This window comes from Macaca fascicularis, chromosome 18, assembly GCF_037993035.2.
Source record: "Macaca fascicularis isolate 582-1 chromosome 18, T2T-MFA8v1.1".
NCBI classification, from domain to species: Eukaryota; Metazoa; Chordata; class Mammalia; order Primates; family Cercopithecidae; genus Macaca; species Macaca fascicularis.
This window is the reverse complement of record NC_088392.1, coordinates 72038201-72052288: the sequence shown is the minus strand read 5'-3', so window position 1 is coordinate 72052288 and position 14088 is coordinate 72038201. Positions and strand designations below refer to the sequence as shown.

Below are 14088 nucleotides of genomic sequence, written 5' to 3'. Positions count from 1 at the left end.
ATTTTCCATGAGCTCATTTTCAAAGCGTTTCAATGAGCCTAAATTTGTCACAAGCAGTCCTGGACTACAACTCTCAAAGAAATCATTCAAGCTAAAAAGGAAAGACCTTAGATGTCACTCAAATCTATAGGAGACAATGAAGAACATCAGAAATGGTCAATGTTTGGCAAATATAAAAGATACATACATTCTTTTTTCTCTTAATCATTTGAATGATGCTCGTTTTAAGTGAAAATGATAGCATCGTACTGTTGTGTTTATCATGTATGTAGCTGTAAATGTATGTGAAAAACGAAGGAAGAGAGGAGAGGGAGGGTGAATGGAACTATACTGTTGCAAGGTTCTGTATTTTATATGAAGCTGTATCATATTAACCCTAAGTGGATTGCAGTAGGTTAAACATGTATGTTGTAATACCCTAGAAGAACCATTTTAAAAATATGGTGTATAGTTTATAAACCAATAGAAAAAACAGAAAACTCTACTTGTACCCCCTAAATCTATAAAAATAGACCGGGCTTGGTGGCTCATGCCTGTAATCCCAGCACTTTGAGAGTCTGAGGAGGGCAATTCACTTGAGGTCAGGAGTTCAAGACCAACCTGGGCAACATGGTGAAATCCCATCTCTACTAAAAATACAAAAAAAGTAGCCGGGCATGGTGGTGCACGCCTGTAATCTCAGCTACTTGGGAGGCTGGGTCACAAGAATCCCTTGAACTCAGGAGGCGGAGGTTGCAGTGAGCGAAGATCACGCCACTGCACTCCAGCCTGGGTGATAGAGCAAGATCCTGTCTCAAAAAAAAAAAAAAAAAAAAAAAAAGAACACTTTTTTAAAAAGAAAAATTGAAACAAAATCAGAGAAAAAGACATTATATATATGAGAATTATAGATATCTTAATATGATATATAATATACAACAATAAATGATATATAATATGTGATATGATATATATGAGAATAAAAACATTCAACCTGAAAGAAGGCAGGAAAAGAGGAGCAAAGAAAAAAGCCAAATGGTAAACTCAGTCTAAACATATCAATAATTACAGTAAATGTAAATTGACAAATGTTAAGTAAAAGGCAGAGATCACTAGACTAAATAAAAAAGCCAGACCCAAACTACACGCGATGGGATGAACTTCAAAAACACAAATAGGTGAAAAGTAAACAAATTAAAAAGATATATTGCACCATGGAAATTATAAGCATAAAAATCATTCCTATTTGGCTTTGATATGAACAGCTTTTTACATGTATCTTTTCAATTAAATGTACCTGTTTTTAGATAATGGATTACATTCATTCAACATCAGCTATTATCAACCATGATCTGTAACAACCTTAATAGGGGAAAAATGAAGTAAAACATAGGGAATTTAAGGTGACTTCGTTTTTCTTTTAAATGAGTCATATGGCTCCTTTCCTTCCCCTTCCAGTATGAGTGATGAAACACCGTTTAACAGGGCAAGCCTTTTAGGACTTGCTCATTTCCCTCACCTATGCTAAAGCAAAATGTTCAGCCTTTGATCTAGCTGTTGGAGCAAGTAATGATTCTTGATCACCTTTGCGTCATTCATTTTTATTAATGTTTATTTTGTTCCTTGTATTTACTTTACTAGTACTTTTTGGGTTTTTTCTATTTCTGTGACTCTCTGAGGTGGGGCCAGACCACTCTAAGCTGATGTGCCCCACCAAAGCTGCACCCCACAGGCTAGAGCACATTCCCTCACTTCATTTTCTTATACCTCTCAGTAGTCATCAGCAGTTTTCTTCTTTCACTTACAAGAAAAGTCTTTTGAGTTTAGCTCTTTCTACAGTAGGGACTTTCTAAAATAGTTTCAAAATTAGACAAATTTGTGAGTAGGATTTTTCTACATTCTTTAAACAATACTGAAGCTCCGATGCTCCCTCACACTTAGACAATTCATAGCTGGGGCAGGGCTGGAAAGAACATGACTGTAACAACAAAGAAAGCTCGTACTAAGCATGACTACAAAGAATGGTTTTGTGGCATGTGACAAATCTGCTCAACCATACAAGTGACAGGAGCAACACCAATTCCCTTCTGGCCATCTGGGCTTTATAAGTGATTGTCTATCCCAACCAACTCCACTTGTACATAGCACCATTTTTCCACAAACTGTGACCTTGGAAAATACTCACCTAATAAACTAACAATCCCACCATAGACAGAACCCCACTGTCTATTTCATCATTTTAGACAACATTTTAAGATGTTTTAAAAGGTAGTTTCTCTGCAAATACTATGCTATATTTGAATACAAATGTCTTAACTAAATGTACCACTGAACAAAGGTTAAAGGGTAACATGGAAAAAGGGCAAGAGATTGCTTGGGTTGTTTTCTTCTGTAAGCTTAGCAATAACCGGATGCTTCAAGACTTTTCTTTACAACACGGCCATGTTTTAAACTATGCAGGACAGATCAGTAAGGGATTTAGTGGCTAAACACTGAAATGATTCATTTCAATTTGCCATGCAGTTTAAGTAAAGCTCTAAGGGCCTGCTATGCCTCCTATCAAGAGTAAATATCACACATCCTGTTTATGCAAACTGGCTTGTTGTCCACAGGTTTTCAAAGAGCTGTTGACACCCCCTAACACTGCACCCTACCCCCTCAGCTTCCTGCTCACTGGAGTGCTATATTCCTCCTCATTTTTAAGAAGCGCCTCCCTCAACAGAAATACTCTGAATTACAACAATTTTTAAAGAAAATACTTTATTGTCATGAAAAAAAGGCATCAATCAACTAGATTCATACTTGTTTGAAAAAAAATTGAAAATTTATTAATTAGACAGTATGTGGGCATCCTGTTCCACATGGGAATGAGAAGATGCTATAGGTTCTCTAAGTATTGCACAGTCTGAAAAAATAACAAAAAAGGGTAAGGGGAGGAAAAAAAAATCACATGATATTGGGAACCATCTCACATTATGAATAATCTACCAAGAAACATTTAAAAAAGAAAACCCTTTGTTTCTACAGTAGCTTTGAGTTTCTAGTTCTTGGAATGACTGCATTCCATTGAAGACATCTCAGTAACAGGAAGCTGTTTGAGCAATCCCATGTGCAAATATTAATAAAAAATATAGAAAATAATGCAATTCATCTCTTGCCTTCACCCCGGCAATCATGACATTTCTGAGAACTGTTTTGCTTGAAAATGGGTTAAGCTGTAAGTTTTGCCTGAAGCTCCATCTCTGCAGCCCGTTTGAGTGCAACATCCACTAGAAGCTGAAATCCACTAAAGTCCTGGTTGAGGTCCGGTGGAGTAGGGGGAGGAGTGTTGAAAAGGCCACTCTGTGTATTTGTACTTGGTCCAGATTTACACGTGTCCTCTGGGTACATGAGAGAGGTGTCTGTAAAGCTGTTGGCCGCTATCTGCTGTATATCTGTGTTGTGTCCCACACCAACTGGCTGGCAGAGGGAGAAAGGGCCATCTTTCAATGCAGTCACAGTGGTATGGCAGATCACCGATGGACGAGCCAAACCTGATCCCGGGGATGACGGCTTAGGAGACAGTGGCCTCCCGAGGGTTGGGTTTGGCCCAGCTGTACAGGAATGAAAAGGGGTCTCCTCTAGAGCTGGCATGAAGTTTTTGATGCCCATCACGGACTCCACAGAGCTCGTGTCAGAAATCTTGGCCCCACGGCGGGAAATTGTGAACTGATTTGGATCTTTGCCATCCTTTCTCAGCATGTCAGGGAGGAGCCTGCGGCGGGCGTTGATGAACCAGTTACAGACCTGAAATCATATCGGTACGCTTTAACACTTTACTCATTCACTCAGCCAGCGGGTTCTGAGAACGTTCTATGGGGTACCTAATTGATCTTGCTCTCTGTATTAAAGAAAGCATGAAAAGGCTTACCTGAACTTACAATGCTATTTCAAGGTATTTGAGCTCCGCCAAGAAAGCAAGCTATCTCCTGTCATAAACCTTCTAGTTTCTAATACAAATTTCCTTCTTTGTCTCTTCATACTTAAACCTTTTCAGGATGAAGAAAAAGATATAAAATCTCAAATGCTTAAAAATGATTTGAGAGAGAGGTTTACCTTTTATCTCTCCCATTTTAACCTATCACCTACTGCCCCAACATTTAAGTTAATCAACTACAGGAACACCTCTCCTTATGAAAAGGACCACTCCTCCCAGTAACTGATTTTTCCCAGTTCAAATGACTATGTCAACAGACAGAACATGAATAACCTCACTGAAGTCGTCCTTGTTTAAATATCAAACCAGTTTCCTGGGCAATAGAGTAAGGTTTAACCTCCTTTTAATGTCTGTTGCATAAAGGAAGGTTCTTTTAGGCATTAAAGGAAATGTTATCTGACAGATGACTGTCAAGTGTTTCTGTGTTCTCTAAATAGCTAGTTATTAGCTTTTAACACTATCAAGTTTACAATAAAAAGATATTCCTTCTGTCTTTGAGTGGAAAGGAGCTTAATGACTTGACACACAGGAATGCCATAAAATGACTTTGAAAATAAAAATGCATCTGTAAACCTCATGCTCTCTTTCTTTACCTGTAGTGTAGACAGGTGTGTTTGCTGGGACAGCAATGCTTTCTCTTGCTCGGAAGGATAGGCATTGTAACGATGCTCATACAGCCAATCCCGAAGAATCTGCACAGACTCCTTGGGTAGGTTGCCCCTTCTCCTTCTCTTGCCTGAGCCAGCGGATGAAGAAAGGTCCAAGGGAATGTCCATGCTGTCCTCATCCTCAGTCTCACTGCCAGATGCTGCAACAATACCTAGGAAAGGACAAAGACCAGTTGTCAATTGCTCTATAAGCACAGCAACTACTGCAAAGCTCACTTTGGCTGAGCATTCAGTGTAACCATGCTTTCCCAACAACTGAGAGCGAGGGGAAGGAGCAGTGTTTTCTGTCCTGAATTCAGGGTACAAGTAAAAGTAATTTGACTAGCACCACATGGGAGGTTCTCAACCAAACGCGAGACGCGTTTTCTCAGCCGCTTTCCTCTAGGATTCATTAACTTCTCACATTCCTTTTGAATGATGCTCAGAAAACTCTTTTGTCTAATCATTGGAGGAGACAAACTGCACCCAAATGAATAACCTGCCACATTGAAAACAGGAAGGGTGCTGTGGCAGTTGGAATGTGCCTACCAACCTTCCTTCTAAGATCAGTGCTAGCTAGGAGAAGCAACCTAACCAGTATCCTAATGTATATTTAAAATGTTACTCTTCCTCCTTTCTCTACTGAAGGTTTGAAATAAAAGGCAGCACTTGCACATTGTTTTCCACGGATACAAGGAAGGAAAATTACATACTACACTGAACCCAGTTAGTATTCTAAAGGTAAAATACATGTTAAAATTTTCTGCTAACACCATGCATGGTCATTGCTTATTCATTGCTACCTACATTTATTCAAAGTTAGACATCTACATTAAATGGGCAGTACCAGTCACCTTTTATTAAATACAACTACTGATGTTTTCAGTTTCATCACACAAAAATATTTTTCTACTACTGGTACTTTGGTAAGGTCAAAAGATGCCTAATACTACATGAATTAAAAATGTCTCCTAAATTTCAGTTACCGGTTTGATCTCAATCTACAATAGAATACTACATATCAATAAGCAGAGTTTAGTCTTAAATGATTACATGACAAAGGAAACTGAATATGCAAGCCCCAGAGGAAGCTCTTTTGGCTGTAAGTACTTTAATCCTGCCAGAAATTTTAAGAATTCACAAGCCATAGAGAATATTTAAATCACAGATGGACTGGATTCAATAAAGCTTCAGACCTGGCCTTTACAGATATTTAAACATCATTCTGAACTTAAAAAAAAAATTAAATAACAAACGCTATTAACTCCACCTTTCAAAAACTACAGCAGGCTACTCCGAATGACTAAAGAAATACATTCTTTTGCTTGTAGACAACCTAGAATCTTAAAAACAGAAATGAATTACAAACAATGGCATGCTTGAAAAAAATCAGCACTTCTATATTAGGGGAAGTAATTACAATAACAAAAAATGTAAAGGTATGCATTTTTAGCTTTGTATGCTTTCTTTCCTCTGTAGTATGTAATTTTGGTTGAAAATATGACTTGACCTTAATTGAGCCAGTTCACCTTGACAGGAAATAAAAATGGAATATTCCTCTTAAGCTAAACACCATTTTTTTTTTTAAAGGAATTTTTCCCACCCGTATAATTGACTCTGACTTGGTGACACATTTTTAGTTTTGGACTGCAGGGGGCAGAAGGTGCTGCAGGGTATTCCTACAAAAGGCAGAACTCTCCAGACAAAGTAAAGCAAGTTCTAACAAAGAGGTGGATGATCTTGCAAATTCACTTTAGCTCGCAGCTTAATAAACAGCTACAAATAAACCACACAAGAATCCTAAGTTTTAACTGCTGTGTATTTGAAATTTCCCTCCTCTGATGATTTAAGTTTTTGAAGTTTTTAAAAACTGCCCATTTAAAACTGAAACTACTTTCACTATTGACGAGCCTTTCAAACCCATATTGAAATTTGGGTGAAAAACTATTAATGAAAAAGCTTAAAGAAATTACAGCTGGGTTCCTGTCTCACACTGGCTTTGATAATTAAAGAAATCGAACTTTTAAAAAAAAACGTGTCAAGTTAATTAAATGACTAAAGCAAACCTGAATACAGCAATTTGTTTCAACTCTCCAACATCTGAAAAGCCAGACATTCTTCTCAAGGCTATTATCTCCCTCCGTTTTTTAATCTAGAAAAAGTGTGAAAATTTGCTCATTGAACAGTGAATTCCCAACTGTAAGTTGGTAATCACAGAGTTTGAAACAAAAAAAGCCCCTGAAGCCTGCCCTTTGATCTGCTTGCCTAGTTTGACAAGAAGGCTGATCTTTCAGAATAGGTTAGTGACACACAAAAGCAGGTTTCAGTTAAGCAACACCAAACTGCAGCGCGACTTTTCAGTTCATTTAAATAAATGAATGCCAGGCCTCTGGAACTCTTAACAAATATTTCCAATATGTGCACAAAAGCTGAAGTAACAGGAAGTTAAAACTTCAGTTCCTTGGCTACGCCAGCTGATATTTCACTGCAGTAAAACCACGTTTGCTGCTGTCAGGACTGTTTTCATTAAAACTCTCCCTCCTGGTTGTGGCTCAGCTTGGAAAAACAAAGACTTTTTTCCTCCTTACTCATTTCCTATTGTAACAGCGCTTTTGAAAAGTTCCCCGGTTAAGACTTGTTTCCAAACGTGTTGCTTTGCTTACACTTTAAAAAATGTGGCGGTGGGGAGGGTGGGGGCAGAATCACAAGTTTCGTTCACTCTATCCACATACAAGGAAATGTTGTGTGGAAAGCCACAACATGGCCTGAGGATCCCACTGCTCTAAGCAGCGACCAACTTGTTCCTGCACTTTCTTTTTTCTTTTCTTTTTTTTTTTTTTTTTGAGACGGACTTTCGCTCTTGTTGCCCAGACTGGAGTGCAAATGCCACAACCTTGGCCTCCCAGGTTCAAGCGATTCTCTTGCCTCAGCCTCCCGAATAGCTGGGTTACAGGAATGAACCACCACGCCGGGCTAATTTTGTGTTTTTAGTAGAGACAGGGTTTCTCCATGTTGGTTAGGCTGGTCTCGAACTCCTGACCTCAGGTGATCTGCTCGCCTAGGCCTCCCTAAGTGCTGGGATTACAGGCATGAACCACCGCGCCCGGCCCTGCACTTTCTTTTCTGAGTAGGTCGGTAACATCATGATGAGACAGGGAGGCCGGGAGACAGTGGTTGTGAAGAGACTCGAGAAGTAAGATCGATGGGAAAAGTCGAGGTGCACAGTTAGGAAAAAGCAAATTTAACCCAGCAAATTTCCTGACCAGAAGTTCTCCTTTGGGCCGGGAGCACTATCTCTTGCCTGTAATCCCAGAACTTTGGGAGGCCAAGGCGAGAGGATTTCTTTAGCCCAGGAGTTCAAGGCCAGCCTGGGCAACACAGCCGGACCCGGTCTCCAGGATAAAAAGAAAAAAAAAAAAAATCAGTATCTCCTTGGGAGAAGCAACAGGAATCGAACACCCAAGCCACCAAATCCAAGGTGTGGTTGGCGACCCCAGCCAAAGAGCAATCCCAAAGCAGGAATTCAACAGTTAAAAACTGGGAGCAAAAAGGCTTAGTGGATTTTCCTTATCGATCCTTCTGATTGTTTTTAAGCCATTTTAGGAGGTCTTTTGGCGTCACTCTCGGCTTTCTGGGAGGACACACTATTATCACAAACCAGTCTTACCAAACCACGGGCTCAAGAATGGAGCTGAAAGTGCACTTGTTTCAAGAGAACTTGAAAAGACTGCGGACTTTTTTATACGACGGACAGTAAGGCGGGCCCGACTTCTTCAGGAGTCTTTCCAGAGCCGACGGGGAAGGCTCCCCCCTCCCAGGTAGTTTTAGAGGAGGACCGCGGAGGAGCACGACGAGAGGGAGGGGCCCAAGGAGGAAAAGCAAGTAGCTTTTGTTCTTCAGAGTTCCTCAGCCTCAAGTGAAATAGGCCGGCCCGCATACTGCACGAGTTAGCACAAGCAAAGGAACTCCAGGTCCCAATAAACTAGAAATGAGGCCGTGAATCCCACGTTCTCAGGGTCCTGCCCACCCCAGACTACTAGGCAGGGAAACCTAAAAAGGGAAAGAAACCCAGGTAACCTCGGCAGCCTCGGCTCCCCCGACGAGCCCTGAACCAGTCGCAAAGTTTCCCCTTCAGCCCGTCACCTTTCATTGTTTCCATGAGTCGGCGCCGGGGAGCTGGACCCTATGCGCCCTGGGATGGGGACCGCGGAAGTTCCCCACCGATGCGGCCGGCGGGGCCCAGCCTTGGTCCCCAGCTCCGGGCAGAGGGCACGCGGCTGTGGGAGGCGCGCCGCGGGAGAGGCAGGAGGACCCCGAGAATGCAAAGGGGGTCGCCAGGGAGGATCAGGGCGTTGGGGGGAGGTAGGCGAAAGTGCCGCGGGAGAGTCAGGGGGACGCCAGGAAAGCCGTGGAAAAGGAGCATTGAGGCTTCCCGAGGTGGGGGGGCGGGCCGTGGAAAGTAATCGGAGCCGCCCCCGCCAGAGCCCGAACAATGCGGGGAGCCCACCCCGGCGGAAGCCCGGCTCTGCGCTAGAATCATCCTTGAAACAGAGCCCTCACTTATTCCGGGGAGGCCCACCACAACAGACAGCGCGTCTCCCTAGACCTGTCAGTCCCCTCAAGGGTCGGCACGGCTTTCACTGGGCGTCTCGTCTCGGACGCTCCCCGCGCGTTTTCTCCCAGAGCCAATTCCCTGTCCCGAGTCCGCCCTCCGTATCGCGGGGAGGGGGTCCTTAGGGCGTTCTACCGCCAACGACTACCAGTTGATCCGAGTTTCACGTTTAATTTCACTCTCGCTGGAAAAGCCTGGCGGCAGAGAGAAGCTCCGCGCGTTTCAGGGCCTCCCACAGAAACGCAGCCGAAGGAACCCCGCTGGCCTTGCGGCTACCCCCCAGGAACGCCCCCCAGCGGGCTGGGTCTGAAAGAATGCGGAGTTCTAAACTCCAGGCGACTCCCGGGCATGCGCAGTAGCGCCGCCCCGCCCGTCCGCTTCCCGAGCGATTAACTTCTGTTTTGAACCACTCCACATAAATCACAACAGAAACGCCACCTCCAGCCCACGGCGGAACACTCGGGGGACCTCCCAACCAGGGACTCAAAAGTTAACTTCAAAAGGGACTTCACAGTCTTTGACCTTTCGGGGTGTTGTGTGTGCTTTCTTCCCCCCGGCCTCCCCCCTCTGGTGTATTTTGTTTTTAAACCAAACTGACGGCAAGTTTTAGTTGTAAAGCTTCCAGAACGCTTCGTGGAAACAATGACAGCCTTGCTCTTTGCACTTACAACCAAGCCTGCTTGTCACATTTGGACACATTTTGACTGCATGCCGCTTGAAGCTGCTGGCCCTGGGTCCTAACTCTTCCTCCTGCCCCAAAATTCATCGTGGGAAAACTTTTAGAGACTGGGAATTTGTAAAAGTCTGGCTTTCCAGAGATGTTTACACCCGAGGGCGATGAGGGGGTCCAGAATCGCATTCCTTCTATCGTAAAAACACCACATCCCTAAAGAACACTGCTAGGGCCCGGCTGGGAGTAGGGGGGCGGCGGGGGCGGGGGGGCCTAGGAGTGGAACTTTCAGACAAAGGCGCGGCGGTCCAGCGGCCCCGTCCGGATCGGGAAAAACGAGGTGGTGGGTCCTCCCTACTCGGACCCCATATCCCCAGCACGCGAGAAAGAGCGAGGAGCCACGCGGCGGCTGGGCCGAGCGTGGGGTGTCGGCGGAGACAATGAAACTTGCAGGCGCACAAACAAGGCACTGAGCGTGTTTCTTGACAACGTGCCAACGGCGTGGAGAGGCTCGCTCCACAACAGCCCCTCGTGTTGTGTCTAGCAGGAAAACAGCCGCTGCCGTTTCAGACGCAGCCTCAACAAAGAGCACGGCCGCCGCTCCAGCATGAGAGCCCCTGGGCGGAAAAGTCCACCAAGTGACTCCGCGCGGCGCGGCGCGGCCCGGCCAGCACGTTTCCCCGGACTCGCGTCTCCCGGTGCGCGCAGCCCGCGGCCGCCTTACCTTTCTTGCCTTTCATTCTGGATCTCCCCTCCCAGCGCGAGGCAAGGCTGGGGTCTGGAGGGTCCAGGAGCGGGAACACAGGGGACAAGCGAACGTCTCCTTCACAGCCGACTCTCCCGTAACTTGTAGGACGTGCTCCAGCCGTTATTGCTAAACAGGGCGCTCTGATCCCAGGCGTCCGCTCCTTGGGTGGAATTCAAGTGACACTTGGGCTTCCTCCCGCCGGGATCTTCTGGCAGCCGGCCGGGGGCTCTCCCTCGCCCAACTCTCTCCCCTCCCCTCTCTGCTCCTTTGTTCCCTGCTCCTGCTCGGCGCACCTCGGCGCTGTCAGAGTGAGAGAGGCGAGGAGGGAAGGTACAGGAGGTCCTGCCTCCGCCCCCAGCCGCCCGCCCCGTCCCCCTCCCGCCCCGCCGCTCCTCCGCCCCTCCCCCGCACCTTCCAGCCAGGAGGACTGGACCGAGAGCAGCGGCCGCTGTCACTCGTCCCTTGGGGGCGGCGGCGCGGACGCGGGGGGTGGCCGGGTCCAGAAACGCGATCCTTTCCGCTTGCCGCGCACTGACCGCCCGCATCCCTCGCCCGCCGGTGGGGGAACCAGCCGAGCGCCCCAGGTTTTTCCCTTGGGCCTTTCTTCACGGGGCTGGCGAGGGTGCGTTTGGTTAGCAAACTGCAATAGATGGAAAAAAGGACACCTCCCTTATTCCCTCCTCCACCCCAGGGAAGAAAAGCCTCCCCGTCTCGTTTTTGACAGCTACCCCGAACTCCACTGTCCCTGCTCTAGCCGCACAGGACAGCCGCCTCTGATTCAAGGGGCGGGGCACGGGAGGAAAAGTATTCGAGACAAGAACCAACTTCTTCCAGAATGCGCGGCTGCCATTGACACGCGGGCGCGGCGCGGCGCACCCTTCTCCTCCCGGGGCTCTTCCTCCAGCAGCAACAGTGGGAGGTCGGCGGGGGTGGTGGTGGGGGAATGATGAGACACAGCCTCAGCGAACGTCTGTTCCCCCGGGCTAAAGCTGCGAGTTCCGGACTGGATTGCAAGGCAGTTTCGAAATCTGACACGTTGCGGACAGACACTTGTCATGCTCACATGCTCTTTAAACGTCTCTGCCTGGTGGGGACGGCAGGGCGCGCACCCGCCTCGCCAAGACTCCGCCTGACACCCCGAGTCGCCGGACCCCGGCAGCGGCCACTTTTATAGCTAAGGGGTGACCACGCTGTGGCTGCTCATCTGTTTCGGTCAACAGTGTCTGCTTTTAGGACTGGAACCCTCGTAGGGGATCCCTCCTCCCCTCCGGTATTTCAAACAGAAACTAGCCATTAAGTAAACACCCGTTCCTGTTGACTTATTTTGGTCCACATTAGGAGGGATCCAACGGGAGTTTCTTGATGAAATTGCCCTTTCAAAGACCAGATGCTGTTTGGCTGACTTTAAAGAAACACATGCCCCTTCCTCTGGTTCTAGTTTTCGCGTGGTTACGTCCTGTTGTTTTGAAGCAAATGAACTGTCACATGCCACACAATGAGACTTCCCCCATCACTTTAAAAAAAAGAAAGAAAAACCCCAAACAAATAAGCCCAGCAGAGGCAGCGCCCGGGTCTGCCTCCAGCCTGGGCTTTGCTGTTTTTGTTTGGTAACCTCGGTAGAGATCCCGGCAGAAGAAACTCTGTGGAATTAAGATTAAACCCGAGGAGTACTAAGACGGCCAAGGGATAACTAACTCCACTTTGGAGAGTCTGTTTTAGGATTACCCCGAAAATTAGAGCCAGCCTGCCACCCTCCCTCAAAAAAAAAAAAAAAAAAAAAAAAAGACACCCCCGCTCCGAGAGTGCGTGGAGGCCAGAGTTTAAAAAGCCTGGGTGGTTTTTCCAATTACAGGACTTAAAATGAATCAACAGGGGGAAAAAGCGTCTCTCTAAGAAGGCAGCGACCTTACGATTTTTTTCTTCTGTGGTTTGCTGACTGCTCGGCACAGAAGAGAACACACATCTAAAACGGCTCGGGGGGAACGTGGTCCTGGGGAGAAGCCACCCGCCCGGACGCTGCCCTGCAACTGCCGGGAGCACAGTTCCTTCCCGGACCTGGCTGCAGATGAATCAGCTGCTGCGCCCGGTGCGGGACAGATGTGGCGCGGGGAGGGAGCCAGCGCCCCCGCCGCCCGTTAGAGGGCCGCCTCGCTATTTCATTTGAAGGGTTGTTTGTGGCTGGGATTGGTGGCTCATATCCGCTGGGGAGCCGGGAGCGGAGGGAGGAGAGACGCAGGGAGGAGGGGCCGGGGGCCGGGCGACGCTGCGACTCCGCGGCCTGAGTGGCAGGAGCCTCGCCTGGAACCGGGCGGTTACTGGGGAGACGCTTTGTTTGCTAACTTCGAAAGCGGCTTCGGCTGCCTCGGCAGCTTTCGAAGCCACTCCACAAAACACGCCTTCGGTCGGTTTAACCCTGCCTCCCTTCCCCGCCCGCTTTGGGCAGCTCGAGAGAAAACTGTTTCCCTCTTCCCCGTGGTTCTCCTTGGCCACGCGGTGGCTCTCATTATGTACACAAAGGTAGCTTTGCTTTCGTCCAAGTGGACTTGGCTAATAATGACTGCGATTCTCAGGCAACCGAGATGAAAACCGAGAATTGCAGAGGGTTTATAGCTTGAAAACAAACTTTCCCGGGGAAGGGGGGAGGAGCGGAGACAATTAAAAGCCTCTTTCAAATTATGGGGAGGAAAAAATGGAGATGTGAACTCACCTTGGCTACAAGTCAGGCTTGATCGGGCCAATGCACACCTTCTGTCCGAGCAAATCATATCGAAACAGTTATTAAAGCTGGCGAGGCACTCCAAAGAGAAACACTGGCACAATTCTGTGATGTAGCTTTCACAATTCTGTGAAAGCTCATAGCCCACCCGCCCCCGTAGATGCACCCCCACTGCCTCCCACCCCCCAACACTGATCCCAAACTTGTTTGGAGTTTTGAATTCTTGGTGCATTCTGGGAAGAAAGTGCTTCGGGTCAGTGCAACATAACAAAGGAAACAGCCTCAAAAAAGTGGGATTCAGATACCAGCAATTGCTTAGGGTATTTGTTGACTCGTTTTTCTCGAGGTGGAAAAGCAAGTTTCAGTTCTAGCTCTGTTACTCCCTTCCAGTCTCAGGGCCTTGCTATAAAACGGATTCAATGACTTTTAAGATTCTTTCCAGTGTTTTTGTTTAAAAAAGGATATGGATTCAAATTTGCTACATATTATTTGCTGATTCATATGAATGTTAATTGAATTGGGAAATTGCTTGAGTAAAATTGAGGCGTTGCTTGGTGCTGGTGGAGGCTGCTGATAAACGTTTTTCACCATTATTTTTTTTCTCTCCAGACACACATAGTTCCTTTTGGTGTCTTATCTTCTAAAGTTGCCTCAAGGCCAAGCAAAGAAAGTTATTAAAAAGTTAAGTTACTTTTCACAGCCTGCAAACCCTTCAAAGGCAAGAACTCAACCAGAAAAGT

The 14088-nt window shown here is 46.6% G+C and overlaps 1 protein-coding gene across 14 annotated transcripts; it reads right to left on the bottom strand.

Moving 5' to 3' along the window:
* Positions 1 to 2722: 2722 nt before the first annotated feature.
* On the bottom strand, positions 2723 to 13583 carry TGIF1 (TGFB induced factor homeobox 1). 14 transcript variants are annotated; one of them, XM_045378184.3, is made up of 5 exons: positions 11458 to 12802; positions 11044 to 11245; positions 10609 to 10792; positions 4549 to 4775; positions 2723 to 3765 (listed from the first exon to the last, which is right to left on the bottom strand). In XM_045378184.3, the coding sequence occupies exons 3-5, from the start codon at positions 10622 to 10624 to the stop codon at positions 3190 to 3192; spliced, it is 819 nt and encodes a 272-aa protein (XP_045234119.2). In that variant the 5' UTR covers positions 10625 to 10792; positions 11044 to 11245; positions 11458 to 12802; the 3' UTR covers positions 2723 to 3189. The 14 variants fall into 14 exon arrangements, with proteins under 14 accessions (XP_045234119.2, XP_065390152.1, XP_045234116.2 ...); XM_065534080.1 differs by lacking the exons at positions 10609 to 10792; positions 11044 to 11245; positions 11458 to 12802 and adding exons at positions 5873 to 5945; positions 6669 to 6754; positions 9209 to 9456; XM_045378181.2 differs by lacking the exons at positions 10609 to 10792; positions 11044 to 11245; positions 11458 to 12802 and adding exons at positions 5873 to 5945; positions 6669 to 6754; positions 9363 to 9456.
* Between the last annotated feature and the right edge of the window lie 505 nt (positions 13584 to 14088).

Coding starts and splice junctions, on each gene's coding strand:
- TGIF1 (XM_005587105.5), bottom strand. CDS start 13,580: ATGCACCAAGAATTCAAAACTCCAAACAAGTTTGGGATCAGTGTTGGG. Junction 4,776..13,339: donor AAGCCTGACTTGTAGCCAAG/GTGAGTTCACAT, acceptor GTCCTTTCCTAG/GTATTGTTGCAGCATCTGGC. Junction 3,766..4,548: donor CACACCTGTCTACACTACAG/GTAAAGAAAGAG, acceptor ATATGATTTCAG/GTCTGTAACTGGTTCATCAA.